The sequence below is a fragment of the Arachis stenosperma genome, chromosome 9 (genome assembly GCF_014773155.1).
Source record: "Arachis stenosperma cultivar V10309 chromosome 9, arast.V10309.gnm1.PFL2, whole genome shotgun sequence".
Classification (NCBI taxonomy): Eukaryota; Viridiplantae; Streptophyta; class Magnoliopsida; order Fabales; family Fabaceae; genus Arachis; species Arachis stenosperma.
The window spans coordinates 58,455,881-58,471,758 of record NC_080385.1 but is presented as its reverse complement, the minus strand read 5'-3'; the positions used below and the strand labels follow the sequence as shown (position 1 = coordinate 58,471,758).

The following is a 15,878-nucleotide window of genomic DNA, read 5'->3' as shown; positions in this document are numbered from 1 at the left end:
TCTTCTCAGCAAGCTTCCGAATGCCTTAGGCTATGAGTTCATGAACTTTGATTTTTCCTCCCTTCATTATGCATTGCACCATTGTTGCTCTCTTAAGATTTACCTCTGAGTTGTTTCCAGCTGGGAGGATGGATCTCTTTACAATTTCGAACCACCCCTTAGCCTCAGGAAGGAGGTCTCCTCTTTTTATAAATCTGGGTTTCCCATGGGGGTCTCTGTCCCAATCCGCTCCCTGTACACAGATGTCTTTCATAATCTGGTCATGGTTGGGGTTGTTATCTATTCTCGAGTGATAGCTCTCTTCTGCAAAGGGTATGGTTCGCAGCTTTAACACTCTCATGATGCTCATGGGACTAAAATCCACCATTACCGCTCTCACGAAACTGGTATAGGATTCATCTACCTTATCATATCTAACCACATTTGCAAAAAACTCTCTTTCCAGAGTTGCATTCACCCTTGTAATCGGATTGGTGAGGAGCTCCCATCGACGTTTTTCCACCTTCTCTATGATTTCGGGGCACTCAGTTTTTGGGACTTGAAAGCCTAACTCATATATGACTTCTTTCTCAGCCATCCACCCAAATTATAGTGCACGGTAAAAGGTTCTAAATTTCTTTTCATCAAAAGCAGGCTGCTTCATAGGTTCCTTTTCCTTTTGCCTCTTGGAGCTTGATGATGCCATGCAGGAGACTTGGTGTGTGAAGATATTGAATGTGTGAGTTCTAGAGAAGGAAGAGAAATGAATGAGAATGAGAATTGTGTAGGGAGAGGTGTAGAATGGGGGTTATTCATATAAAAAGGATGATGTGTGTTTGAAGGGTGTGGATTGATGGTGTTGCTTAATGATGGACGGTTGGGGTTTGCATTGGATGAGCACAAGGATCACCTTTTTTATGAGGGTCTTGGTTCGGTCTCCAAGGCTATCATATTCCCAATGTTGCATGGCAGCACTTCCCAAGGTACATCCTTTGAAGACACGTGTGTAGTTCCCTTGGTATAGTGGCCGAATCTCCCTTCTTTGATTGTCCTATCAAGACAAAAGGAATGCAAAAAGTCAATTGAATTTTTGGTGGGAAAAATTAAAGTATGAAGTAGCTACTGTTAAAATCTTTTTCTCTTGTTTTTAAAATAACTAAATGCTTTTCATGAATGCAAATCAATCGACCAATCAATTTCCCATGCATGCAACGTTGGTAACACCAAACTTGTTTGTGATCATATGGTGCAACAAGATTCGAAACAATCTCACACCATTGAGTATGTTCAAGCCCTCTTGGTGTGCCTTGAACACAAAACTTATCATGTACTATATGCTGGATATAGGGATTCTTATATTCTTTGTTGAAGTTGATTTAGAATCCATGAACTTTGCTTTATTACTACTATTAGAGATTAAAAAGAAAGGGTATAGAACATGGGTTGCCTCCCATGAAGCGCTTCTTTAGCGTCATTAGCTTGACGTTTGGCCTTTGTCAGGGAAGTTGGTAGTGCTTCAAGTCCTCCCCCCTTGCAGTAGATTTGTCTCCATTGGCTTTGTTAAAAAGCTCTACATGTTCTAAGGACAAGATTTTGTTGATGGTGTACACTGGAGGCAGCTGAGATGGAATGGTGGGGAGACGAGGTGGTATAGATGGAAAGTAGGCAGAGAACACTTCATCTCCTGGAGAAAAGTCCTCTGTAGGGATTTTCTTGTTCCTCCATCCCCTTGGGACCTTTTTCTTTGTTTTCCTTGATGTTACCTTGCTCCTTATGGTTCTTTCTTTCAGGGGAATTTTGTTGCTTATCCCATATGACTCTGGTGAGTCTAGCTTCTCTTGGGTCACACTTGGTTGTTGTTCCTTCTGACTACATTACTTGTTAACCATAGGAGTTCTTAGGTGTGGTTTTTGTGCTCCCTTGTCTGGCTCTTCCATAAGCTCTTTATTGTGCTCTTCCTTCGACTCTTTGTTATCATGATCTGCTTCTTGTGATGGTTTAAAAACGTTGAAGGTGAGTTGTTCATCGTGTATCCTCAATACTAGCTCTCCTTGCTCCACATCTATAAGCCCCCTGGCTGTGGCTAAAAATGGCCTTCCCAGGGTGATGGGGTGGATGGGATTCTCTTCCATTTCCAAGATAACGAAGTCTGTGGGCAAAAAGTAGTTCCCAACCTTCACTAACACGTTCTCCACCACTCCTATTGCCTGTTTTTTAGTTTTGTCAGCCAATTTGATTATTACGTATGTGGGTGTTAGCTCATTGATTTGAAGTTTTTTCATGAGGGATAGAGGCATTAAGTTGATACTTGCTCCCAAGTCACAGAGTCTCTTATCAAATATTGTCTCTCCTATAGCACAGGGAATGTGGAAGCTCCCTGGATCCTTCTTCTTTGTGGGTGGCTCTGTTTGAATGAGAGCACTGCACTCCTTGTTCATCTTTATTGTTTGTCTACCTTTCAATGAACTCTTTTTAGCCAACAGCTCCTTTATATATTTGATGTAAGATGGCATTTGTTGGAGGGCTTTAATGAATGGTATATTTACATCAAGGGATGCAAACATGTCAAGGAACCTTGAATACATTCTCCTTGCTACACCACCTTTGAGCCTTTAGGGAAAGGGTGCTTATGGGTTCAGGGCCCCCCTTTTTTCTTTAGCTCCTCCTTGTGTGTGGGATGGGGTGTATAGTTTCTTTCTTCATGATTTTCCTTTGGACTGTCTTGGAGATGTTCTTTATTTGTGTCTATTTCCTCCATACTCCTCTCATCACTTATGGTAATCATCTTGCATTCTTCCCACCTTACTTTCTTTGTTTCTCCTCTTGGGTTCTTCTCTGTGTCACTTGGGAAACTATCAATAGGTTTGGGAAACTGTTGAGAAAGATATCCCACTTGGGACTCCAGCCTCTTGATGTTTTCCCCTTGGTTTTTGATATTGGCTCGCACTTTATCCTTGAACATTCTGTTGTCTTGGACTTCTTTGCATATGTCTTCAAGTAGAGCCTCAATTTTGGAAAGTGTATCCTTGGTTGGTGATAGTGGGTTGAGATTAGGTGGTTGAGAAGGGTGATTAGGTGGGTGTTGATAGGATCTCTGTGAGGTATGTTGGAGAGTTGCATTATTGTTGGGATTGTGGTTGTGGCGTCTCTAGTCTTGGCCTTGGTCTTATTGGTTTCCCCACCCAAAGTTAGGGTGATTTCTCCATCCAGAATTATAAGTTTTGGAGTATGGATCATGGATCAGTCTGGGTGAGTTTCCAACATAGTTGGCTTGTTTCCAGTCACCTTCTTCTCATACATTTACTCCTTCTTGAGCTGGTAATAAAGTGATGACTGCTGCAACTTGGCTTTCTTCTACCTTTTTGGTGAATGTCTAGATAAAGTAAGCAAATAAAAGAAAAATGCTCAATCTAGTGAACTTCCAACTTAATCATTGTTGATACAAAATCAATCCCCGGTAACGGCGCCATAAACTTGATGCACGGAAACTTATCTCTCAACAAATTTCCCTTTGGCAAGTATACTGAATTGTCGTCAAGCACTACAAGAAAAACACCCATTCAGGTACACTTGAAAAGTGTAGCCAAAAGTGAAAAAAAATGATGCCTTAGGCTATGGCTACGCTTTTTGGGCTACGACTACGCTTTTTGGGGTGATTCCTATTCGGCCGTTGCCTATTCTCAAAGGCTACGCTTTTCTGCACCAAGGGCTACGCTTTTGGCGTTTGGGAATAGGCTACGCTTTTCAAGTGATGCTGTCCAGGACCAAAGGCTACGTTTTTCAGCTTTCATTTTTTCAGAATAGGCTACGCTTTTCAACACTACTGCATCACTTGTAAAACGTAGCCACATTGTATACCATAGCTACTTTTTATAAGTGTAGCCTTAGGTCCCTTTTTTTTGTATACTATAACTACTGTATATAAGTGTAGCCTTAGGTTCCTCATTGTTTTTTTTTATTTTCTATATATATATATATTCTAATAATTTTTTTTTTAAAACCTAATATTTAGGAATATGATTATATATATAATCCTATTTTTTTAATTAAATTAGTCAAAAATTATAAAATAAAAATAAATACATAATAATACCATACAATATTCTTTAAATAATAAAAATTATCTTTTAACAAAATATATTTATAATGAACTAAAAATATTGGAATGACCATAAATGAGTATTCATACATCTCACACTAAATTAAACATACCCATATCAAAATATACATTAGACCACTTACAATTTACTACTAATAAACTATAAAAAACCAAAATATTGTATCCTTCATAAGTATCTTCTAATAAAAGTTATTAATCTTCTGATAGAAGAGAAAAAAATAAATTGATATCAAATAGAGCACCTAACATCTGCGACTGAATTGAACATATATTGAAGCAAATTCTTGGCTTCTCCCATTGAGTGCAACTGATTCCTGTGTCCTCTATTCGTAAAGGCCCGCTCTCGTTTTTTTGCCTCGGAAAGCTGAGAAGTCATTGCCATACAATACTGTTCTTGTCATACAATACTGTTCATGAAATAGTCTGATTCCAGCAGCCAAAACACAAATATTTGTGGATTAGAGATTCTTACTAATTAAAGTAATTTACCCATCAATATATAAGATTAAATTACAACGTGTCAAACTTTCAAAGTTGACTCTTTGTGCTACTAAAGTACTTGTTTTCTATTTTCTTTCTTTTCCTTTTGAATTCAGGCATTATCATATTGAAATTGGTACAGTAGGTCAGTAGCACATGTTTAAAAGTGCCATTTGAAACTTGAAGTAGATTCACAAAAACCAGGACTGAGAATTATTAGATAAACATTACCAATCAAGAACACATAACACAACATAAGGAACCAAAAAAAGATAAACATTACCAGACACTTAACATCGATAACACGACATAAGATCTTCGACGAAAGATCGTATTTGAGAGAGAGAGAGAGAGAGAGAGAGAGAGAGAGAGAGAGAGAGAGAGAGAGAGTACCTGGCACCAAGAAAAAGAGGACGAAGAGAGAACAGTTCAGCCATTATAGCATCCATTGCACACATGTCTAAATGAGTGACAGAAAATTCAGTAAATAAAATGGTACTTATCATCACTCCAAATAGTATTAATTTGATCATTATCGCTGTTTAAAGCATATACTTACCAACTTTGGAGCTATACAGATAAGATTGAAGTAGCACTTCAGGAGCACGATACCTAACAGAAGCCATCGTACAACTTATAAACTGCACAACACACAACTAAACAATTTACATACAAAAGTTGAAAGCACTTACCACCGTGTGGAGACATACTCAGTGTAGGGTGGTTGTGAACTGATCTCACGTGTTAGGCCAAAATCAGCAATTTTTATGATATCCTTGGTAACCAGCAAGTTCTCTGCAAAAAAATGAGTATACATTGTGTCAAAACAAAACTTGCAATGAAGTGATAAAATTAATCAGAATAGACCATAGTATAAATCTTCATTTGCTGCACAATAATAACTTCATTAAAATGTCAACCTAAATGATTCATAATTGATAGAAAAAGCTATGTAATTCTTGAGAAGTTTGAAAAAAAAAAGCTAACATACTCAAAAAGCATGTTCACTATTTTATCATATAGCACATTTAACAAAGGATTCGGATGCAATGATAAACGTACCAGGCTTCAGATCACGGTGGAAGTATCCCCACTGGTGCATATAAGCAAGACCTTGGAAAACTTGAAAACACCAATTCATAACTTCACCCTCAGAAAAGATCTTCTCCCTGTCTTTCATAAGTTGGTACAGGTTGCATTCCTAAATCACCCAAAAAATTGAAACATCAATTACTGGACTTTGCACAAGATGATGCAGACCACATCTAATGAAGAATTGGCCACCCACCATGTACTCAAAAACAAAGTACAGAATGTTAATTTCTCGAATAACTTCCTTTAGCTTCACAATATTTGGGTGGTTCATTTTTCTTAGTGACTGTAAACCAAGAGAAATTGAAGTTATAAACAGAAAATAAAAAGCCATATGGCAAATAAGGTTTCAGAAGGATCGGCAAAATGAGACACCTTGACTTCTCTCAAGTTTATTTAAAGATACCCAATATACCCAGAAATATATAGATAATAATAAGAGACAATCAAGAAGACACGAAAGGAGAGAATGAAGGGCACAGACCTCATTTTGGATCCTGTTGCATAAAGATTCAACCAATTAATTTCTGTTAAATCCCATATTAACCACTTCCTAAAGAAGCTCTTCATCAATCTGCAAAACCATGATATTGGTGAATTTTGTATATATGAACTGATTATAATATATCCAGAAATTCAAATGAAAATGCAACAACAAAAGCCAAAGTTTAGGTTCAAAATCAGCAACAATATCAACTCAGCCAGAGCATTCCAAATTTCAAATATTCACAAACAAACCAACAAATCATGAAACAGAAACTATAGATATTCAATTGGAGCACCTAAATCTGGAGGAAACAATCCTCAGCAATTTGATCAAGACACATAGTCTAATCACAATTAAGACACAAAAGCACATAGTCTAATCCAAATAGAAACCGAAACCTGAAGAAGAGATCTGGAGAGATTGCAGCAGAACTTTTCAAAGGAGAGAATTGCATCCGCACCCTTGGCATCAAAAACGGCATCGATGAAACGCTTGTAGAGACATTGAAATTGAAATTAAAATTGAAATGAGAATAAAATGAAAGTTGGAGAGAGAGAGAGAGGTTGGGAGTATGAACAGGAAGTAATCGTAGAAGCCGAAAGTGAGGACAGGAGCACGACAAGCCCTAGCAGCGGCGGCGGCTTCAATTGACCCCGGGAGCGACGACAGTGCACGGCGGAACAGCTTCCTTCTCTCTCGCGTCGCGTCTTCGTCCTCTCTCTCCATCTCGTCTGCGAATCCTCTTTCTTTCTCTCTCCTCCGGACTCCCTCCTCCACGACGGCGATGGCGGCGGCTGCAGCGGCGTTGCGGCGGTGACCCCCTCTCACTCTCTATTCTCTCGGTCGCGCTCTCATCTCTGTCTTCCTCCTCTCCTCCCTCTGGTTCACTCATTCTCTCGGATCTGGGTGTGTATGTGTGTGTGAAAGGGTGCATGAGTTAGGGTTAGGCATTTGAACAATTAATTGGAAGGTGAGTTAGGGTTAATCGGTCGAATTGAAAGGGGAAGGACGATTAGAAGCGCAGAGATAACAATGGTGAGGGCGGCGCAGTGACAAGGAGGAGGGTGAAGAGGAGTGACGGTGAGTGGTCACTGGTGAGTGTGCAGTGAGAGGGTTTCTTCTTTGATGGTGAGATGGTTTCTGAAGGCTACTAAGTGTGAGTTTGGAAGGGATAAAAATTTTACTAAGTGTGTGAGTTTGTTTTTGGGAAACTCAGGAAAAAAATTTATCAAGTGTAAGTTTTTGGCTTTAGATACATTAGGCATCACTTTTGAAGCGCACTCAAAACTTAATAAATAGGCTACTCTTTAGAAATGTTCTCTTTAATACAAAAAGTGAACCCATAGATATCAACATACGGCTACGCTTTATAAGTGATTTCTATAATACCTAAGGCTACACTTTTTAAATGATGCCAGAATTGTGTTTCCTTCTCTCTTATAAAAAGGCAACACTGAGAAAAGCGTAGCCTATTCTATGAATAGGCTACGCTTTTCAAATGTAGCTTAAAAAAAGTGTGGCTGAATGGGTATTTTTCTTGTAGTGAAGTAAAAACTCACAATAGAGTGAGGTCGAATCCCACAGGGATTGATTGGTCAAACAACTTTAGTTTGAAGAGTATGCTACTTGAGGTAAACAGAAGGTAGTCAGTATTGCAGGAAATTAAATAGCGGGAAAGTAAATGGCAGAAAATAAAGTGCAGAATCTTAAATGGGGATTTGGGGAGATGAACATGAAAATAAATGGTAGAAAGCAAAGAGAATGGGTAAGATTAGAAATTGGGAATTCATTGGGCTTAGGAGATGTTCCATTCTCTGGATCAAGTTCATTCTCATCTCTTCCTCAATCAATGCATTCATTGATTTCCTTGGCAATCTTAAGTGATTGGATCCCAATTCCTGGGCAATCTTATCTCTCTAAGCTTGAAAAATTGCCCAATTCCTTGATTTAATTGCTCATGAGAAGAGATGAAGTGAGGTCACTGATTATACCACATGTATTTCCAAATCAAAGTGTTGGGAGGATTACATGTCACTATATCCGCCCAGACCCCAATTTAGTCCAACATGAGAAAGCATTTCTAACATGATCTCTTCATCCCTTTTCCAAGGCTCAGAGGAGATCCAATTATGGAGAGTTTCTTTTCCAAGACAACTAACCAATTGAATTAAGATCGAAAGCTTTCTAGCAAATCAAGAGAAAAGAAAGAGGAAGAAGAATGAAAACTATAATTGATCCATCAAATTACAACAGAGCTCCCTAACCCAAATGAAAGGGGTTTAGTTGTTCATGGCTCTGGAAATGGAAAATGGTAATGAATAATACATGCTTTACTAGAAAATGCAGAAAAGTAAATATATAGAGTATAGTTCTCCAAAGTGCTCAGCTCCCCTATAGTTCAAAACTACTCCTATATATACTACTCTTCTTGACCTTCTAGTGAGTTCTTCAAGTCTTGGATGTGGACCTTAGATCTTGAGTTGAAGCAAGTACAATCTCCAGTGGGCTCAGCTTGCAGAAAAGTGAGTTAGGCATGGGCGTTAGTTAGGACGTTAGAAGCGTTAACGCTAAGTGAAAATGTGGGTTCGAGAATGTTAGTGCCAATCACCTTTCTCACTAACGTTCCAACCCCAAAATGGTCCACATTAACTTCAACGTTAGTGGCACTAACGTGACCACTAACATTGCCTCATGGTCCTTCGCAAACGTTATTGGGAATCACCTTTTCCAATAATGTTGCATTGTGCCCCCTATCCCCACGTTAGAGTTCACGTTAACTAGGATAATGTGGCTCTTAACGTGGGCATGCCTAAACTTCGAGAGCGTTAGTGACACTTACCTTTGTCACTAACGCTCCAAATGCCCCTCCTCTCCATGTTAGAGTTCACGTTAACTAGGTTAACGTGGCCATTAACGTGGTAGTGAATGCCATCTCCAACGTTAGTGACAAAGGTGAGTGTCACTAACCTTGGCTCATCATATATAGCTCCACATTATCTCTCACGTTAGTGGTCTTAACGTCACCACTAACATGGGCAATGCTGGCTGGTGGACGAAATTGTGATCATGCTTGTATCATTTGTGATCAATGTTCTAATTATGGCACTGGTTGAATTCACAACTCCGTTCAACTAACCAGCAAGTGTACTGGGTCGTCCAAGTAATAAACCTTACGTGAGTAAGGGTCGATCCCACAGAGATTGTTGGTATGAAGCAAGCTATGGTCACCTTGTAAATCTCAGTCAGGCAGATTAAACATGATACTTGATTAGATTTAAATAATAAGAAAATAATAAAAGGGATAGAATACTTATGCAGATTCATTGGTAGGAATTTCAGATAAGTATATGGAGATGCTGTATGGCCCAAGGACGCCTGCTCTCCTACTGCTTCTACTCAATCCTTCTTACTCCTTTCCATGGCAAGCTTGGTATAGGGGTTCACCATCAGCGGTGGCTACTTTCAATCCTCTCGGGAAAATGATCCTATGCGGCTGTCACTCGCACGGCTAATCGTCTGGAGGCATCACCCATGGTTGATGGCTACATCCCATCCTTGCAGTGAAAACTAATGCTCACGCACTCTGTCACAGTACGGCTAATCACTGGTTGGTTCTTACTCATACTGGAATAGAATCCCTTGATTCTTTTGTGTTTGTCACTAACGCCCAGCACTTGCAAGTTTGAAGCACGTCACAGTCATTCATTACCGGAATCCTACTCGGAATACCACAGACAAGGTGAGACTTTCCGGATTCCCAGGATCCTACTCGGAATACCACAGACAAGGTGAAACTTTCCGGATCCTCATAAATGCCGCCATCTATCTAGCTTATACCACGAAGATTCTGTTGGGGAATCTAAGAGATACACATTCAAGCTCTATTGCATGTAGAACGGAAGTGGTTGTCAATCACGCGCGTTCATGAGTGAGAGTAATAATGAGGGTTATTTACTCATCATATTCACCATGTTCTTGGGTATGAATGAATATCTTGGAATAAGAATAAGAGAGATTTGAATAAAAGAAGATAGAATTGCATTAACACTTGAGGTACAGCAGAGCTCCACACCCTTAATCTATGGTGTGCAGAAACTCCACCGTTGAAAATACATAAGTAAAAGGTTCAGGCATGGCCGAATGGCCAGCCCCCATGATCTGAGAACTATGCGTCCCAAGATGTCAAATACATTAGTTAAATGTTCTATTTATAATAAACTAGCTCCTAGGGTTTACATGAGTAAGTAATTGATGCATAAATCCACTTCCGGGGCCCACTTGGTGTATGTTTGGGCTGAGCTTGATCAATCCACGAGCTGAGGCTTCTCTTGGAGTTGAACTCCGAGTTATGACGTGTTTTGGGCGTTCAACTCCGGATTATGACGTTTTTCTGGCGTTTAACTCCAGACAGCAGCATGAACTTGGCGTTCAACGCCAAGTTACGTCGTCAAATTCCAAATAAAGTATGGACTATTATATATTGCTGGAAAGCCCTGGATGTCTACTTTCCAACGCCGTTGAGAGCGCGCCAATTGGAGTTCTGTAGCTCCAGAAAATCCATTTCGAGTGCAGGGAGGTCAGATTCCAACAGCATCAGCAGTCCTTTTGTCAGCCTTTTTCAGAGTTTTGCTCAAGTCCCTCAATTTCAGTCAAAAATTACCTGAAATCACAGAAAAACACACAAACTCATAGTAAAGTCCAGAAATGTGAATTTAACATAAAAACTAATGAAAACATCCCTAAAAGTAGCTCAATCTTACTAAAAACTATCTAAAAACAATGCCAAAAAGCGTATAAATTATCCGCTCATCACAACACCAAACTTAAATTGTTGCTTGTCCCCAAGCAACTGAAAATCAAATAGGATAAAAAGAAGAGAATATACTATAAATTCAAAAATATCAATGAATATTAATTATAATTAAATGAGTGGGACTTGTAGCTTTTTGCTTCTGAACAGTTTTGGCATCTCACTTTTTCCTTTGTAGTTTAGAGGGATTGGCGTCTCTGGGGAACTTAGAATTTGGGATAGTGTTATTGACTTTCTTAGTTAAGCATGTTGATTCTTGAACACAGCTACTTATGAGTCTTGGCCGTGGCCCTAAGCACTTTGTTTTCCAGTATTACCACCGGATACATAAATGCCACAGACACAAAACTGGGTGAACCTTTTCAGATTGTGACTTAGCTTTGCTAAAGTCCCCAGTTAGTGGTGTCCAGAGCTCTTAAGCACACTCTTTTACCTTGGATCACGACTTTAACCACTTAGTCTCAAGCTTTTCACTTGGACCTTCATGACACAAGCACATGGTTAGGGACAGCTTGATTTAGCCGCTTAGGCCTGGATTTTATTTCCTTGGGCCCTCCTATCCATTGATGCTCAAAGCCTTGGATCCTTTTTACCCTTGCCTTTTGGTTTTAAGGGCTATTGGCTTTTTCTACTGCTCCTTCTTTTTCTATATACTCTTTTTAGCTCCATTTTTTTTTCACTGCTTTTTCTTGCTTCAAGAATCAATTTCATGATTTTTCAGATCATCAATAACATTTCTCTTTGTTCATCATTCGTTCAAGAGCCAACAATTTTAACACTCATAAACAACAAGATCAAAAGACATATGCACTGTTCAAGCATTCATTCAGAAAACAAAAGTATTGTCACCACATCAATATAATTAAATTAAATTCAAGGATAAATTCGAAATTCATGTACTTCTTGTTCTTTTGAATTAAAACATTTTTCTTTTAAGAGAGGTGAAGGATTAATGGAATTTATTCATAACTTTAAGGCATGGTTACATACTAATGATCATGAAATAAAGACACAAAACATAGATAAACACAATAATTAAAAACCGAAAACAGAAAGAAATAAAGAACAAAGAATGAATCCACCTTTAGTGGCGTCTTCTTCTTGAAGGACCAATGATGTTATTAAGCTCTTCTATGTCCCTTCCTTGCCTTTGTTGCTCCTCCCTCATTGCTCTTTGATCTTCTCTTATTTCTTGGAGAATGATGGAGTGCTCATGATGTTCCACCCTTAATTGTTCCACATTATGGCTCAGATCTTCTAAGGAGGTGTTGAGTTGCTCCCAATAGTTGTTGGGAGGAAAGTGCATTCCTTGAGGCATCTCAGGGAATTGTTGATGATGAGTTCCCTCATGCATCTCTTGAGGTCCGTGAGGAGTTTCTCTTGCTTGCTCCATCCTCTTCTTGGTGATGGGCTTGTCTTCTTCAATGGATACATCTCCCTCTATGATAACTCCAGCTGAGTAAAATAGATGGCAAATAAGGTGAGGGAAGGCTAGCCGTGCCATGGGTGAGGACTTGTCGGCTATTTTGTAGAGTTCATTGGAGATGACCTCATGAACTTCTACTTCCTCTCCAGTCATGATGCTATGGATCATGATGGCCCGATCCACAGTAACTTCAGATCGGTTGCTTGTAGGGATGATGGATCTTTGGATGAACTCCAACCATCCTCTAGCTACAGGCTTGAGGTCCAGTCTTCTTAGTTGGACCGGTTTGCCTTTGGAGTCTATTCTCCATTGGGCGCCTTCCACACAAATGTCCATTAGAACTTGGTCCAACCTTTGATTAAAGTTGACCCTTCTTGTGTAGGGGCGTTCATCACCTTGCATCATGGGTAAGTGAAACGCCAACCTCACATTTTCCGGACTGAAATCTAAGTATTTCCCCCGAACCATTGTGAGATAGTTCTTTGGATTCGGGTTCATACTTTGATCATGGTTCCTAGTGATCCATGCATTAGCATAGAACTCTTGAACCATCAATATTCCAACTTGTTGCATGGGGTTGGTTATGACTTCCCAACCTCTTCTTTGGATTTCATGTCGGATTTCCGGATACTCATTCTTTTTGAGCTTGAAAGGGACCTCAGGGATCACCTTCTTCTTTGCCACAACATCATAGAAGTGGTCTTGATGGCTCTTGGAGATGAATCTTTCCATCTCCCATGACTCGGAGGTGGAGGCTTTTGCCTTCCCTTTCCCTTTTCTAGAGGATACTCCGGCCTTAGGTGCCATTGGTAATGGAAAAACAAAAAGCTTAAGCTTTTACCACACCAAACTTAAAATGATGCTCGTCCTCGAGCAAGAAAGAAAAGAAAAGTAGAAGAAGAAGAAGAGAATATGGTAGAGAGGGAGGGAAGTAGGTTCGGCTATATGGGAGAAGAAGGGGTTTGTGTTGTGTGAAAATGAAGAAGAATGGAAGGTTATTTATAGGGAGAGGGAGGGTGGGAAATTGAATTTGAATTTTATGAGGGTAGGTGAGGTTTATGGGGAAGGGGAGGTTGATGTGAATGGTGAATGGGGTAATTGGGAAGAGGACTTGAGGTGATTGGTGAAGGTTTTTGGGAAGTGTGATATGAGATTTGGATTAGGAGAGTGTGATTAGGATTAAAAGGTAAGGTGGGAATATGGTAGGTGAGGATCCTGTGGGGGCCACAGATCCTAAGGTGAGGATCCTGTGGGTTCCACAGATCCTGAGGTGAAAACAAATACCATTCCTTCACCATATAGGCATGTAAATTGCCTTCATGCATCGTTCTGGCGTTCAAACGCCCATTGGTGCATGTTCTGGGCGTTCAACGCCCATGTAATGCATGTTTCTGGCGTTGAACGCCAGTTTCATGCTTGTTCCTGGCGTTCAGCGCCAGTTTGTCCTCTCTGTGGACCATCCTGGCGTTTAACGCCAGGTTGTTGCTTGTTTTGGGCGTTCAGCGCCAGAATGGTGCTCTGTTCTGGCGTTGAACGCCGGCCAGATGCACCTTACTGGCGTTGAACGCCAGTCTGCGCTACCTCCAAGGTGAAAATTTTTTTTTTCTTCTGTTTTTGACTCTGTTTTTAATTTTTTTGATTTTTTTCGTGACTCCTCATGATCATGTACCTAATAAAACACAAAAATAACAAAGAAACAAAATAAAATAAAATTAGATAATTAAAATTGGGTTGCCTCCCAACAAGCGCTTCTTTAATGTCAATAGCTTGACAGTGGCTCTCATGGAGCCACATGGTGATCAGGTCAATTTAGTGTGTAGTCCAAACACCAAACTTAGAGTTTGGATATGGGGTTTGAACACCAAACTTAGAGTTTGGTTGTGGCCTCACAACACCAAACTTAGAGTTTGACTGTGTGGGCTCTTCTTGACTCTGAACTGAGAGAAGCTCTTCATGCTTACTCTCTTTTGTCACAGAGGGATGGCCATGTGCCTTAAACACAAGGTAGTCCCCATTCAATTGAAGGACTAACTCACCTCTGTTGACATCTATCACAGCTCCTGCTGTGGCTAGGAAAGGTCTTCCAAGGATGATGCAATCATCCTCTTCCTCCCTAGTGTCTAAGATTATGAAATCAGCAGGGATGTAAAGGCCTTCAACCTTTACTAGCACGTCCTCTACTAATCCATAAGCTTGTCTCAATGACTTGTCTGCCAGTTGTAATGAGAACAAGGCAGGTTGTACCTCAATGATTCCCAGCTTCTCCATTACAGAGAGTGGCATAAGGTTTATCCCTGACCCCAGATCACATAGAGCTTTTTCAAAGCTCATGGTGCCTATGGTACAAGGTATTAGAAACTTGCCAGGATCTTGTTTCTTTTGAGGTAGAGTTTTCTGAATCCAAGTATCTAGTTCACTAATGAGCAAGGGAGGTTCACTTTCCCAAGTCTCATTACCAAACAGCTTGGCATTCAGCTTCATGATAGCTCCTAAATATTGAGCAACTTGCTCTCCAGTCACATCTTCATCCTCTTCAGAGGAAGAATAGTCTTCAGAGCTCATGAATGGCAGAAGGAGATTTAATGGAATCTCTATGGTCTCTGTATGAGCCTCAGATTCCTTTGGATCCTTAATAGGAGATTCCTTCTTGCTTGAGGGACGTCCCAGGAGGTCTTTCTCACTAGGATTTTCGTCCTCCTCCTCCCTTGTGCATTCGGCCATATTGACTATGTCAATGGCCTTGCACTCTCCTTTTGGATTCTCTTCTGTATTGCTTGGGAGAATACTGGGAGGGGTTTCAATGACTTTCTTACTCAGCTGGCCCACTTGTGCCTCCAGATTTCTAATGGAGGATCTTGTTTCATTCATGAAACTGAAAGTGGCCTTTGACAGATCAGAGACTATATTGGCTAAATTAGAATTGTTTTATTCAGAGTTCTCTGTCTGTTGCTGAGAAGATGATGGATATGGCTTACTATTGTTCAGCCTATTGCGTCCACCATTGTTAAAGCCTTGTTGAGGCTTTTGTTGATCCTTCCAGGAGAAATTTGGATGATTTCTCCATGATGAGTTATAGGTGTTTCCATAAGGTTCACCCATGTAATTAACCTCTGCCATGGCAGGGTTCTCAGGATCATAAGCTTCTTCAGAAGCTGCCTCTCTAGTACTGTTGGATGCATGTTGCAGTCCATTCAGATTTTGAGAGATCATGTTGACCTGTTGAGTCAACACTTTGTTCTGAGCCAATATGGCATTCAGAGTATCAATTTCAAGAACTCCTTTCTTCTGAGGTATTCCATTGTTCACAGAATTCCTCTCAGAAGTGTACATGAACTGGTTATTTGCAACCATGTCAATGAGTTCTTGAGCCTCTTCAGGCGTTCTCTTCAGGTGAATAGATCCACCTGCAGAATGGTCCAATGACATTTTCGAAAATTCAGAGAGACCATAATAGAATATATCTAATATGGTCCATTCTGAAAAC

General features: G+C 40.1%; 1 protein-coding gene across 1 annotated transcript; it reads right to left on the bottom strand.

Annotated features, from left to right (window-relative positions):
• Positions 1–4,739: 4,739 nt before the first annotated feature.
• LOC130949550 (cyclin-dependent kinase F-4-like) lies at positions 4,740–5,945 on the bottom strand. Its single transcript, XM_057878234.1, has 6 exons — positions 5,868–5,945; positions 5,642–5,780; positions 5,272–5,374; positions 5,139–5,191; positions 4,973–5,039; positions 4,740–4,785 (listed from the first exon to the last, which is right to left on the bottom strand). The coding sequence occupies exons 1-6, from the start codon at positions 5,943–5,945 to the stop codon at positions 4,740–4,742; spliced, it is 486 nt and encodes a 161-aa protein (XP_057734217.1).
• Between the last annotated feature and the right edge of the window lie 9,933 nt (positions 5,946–15,878).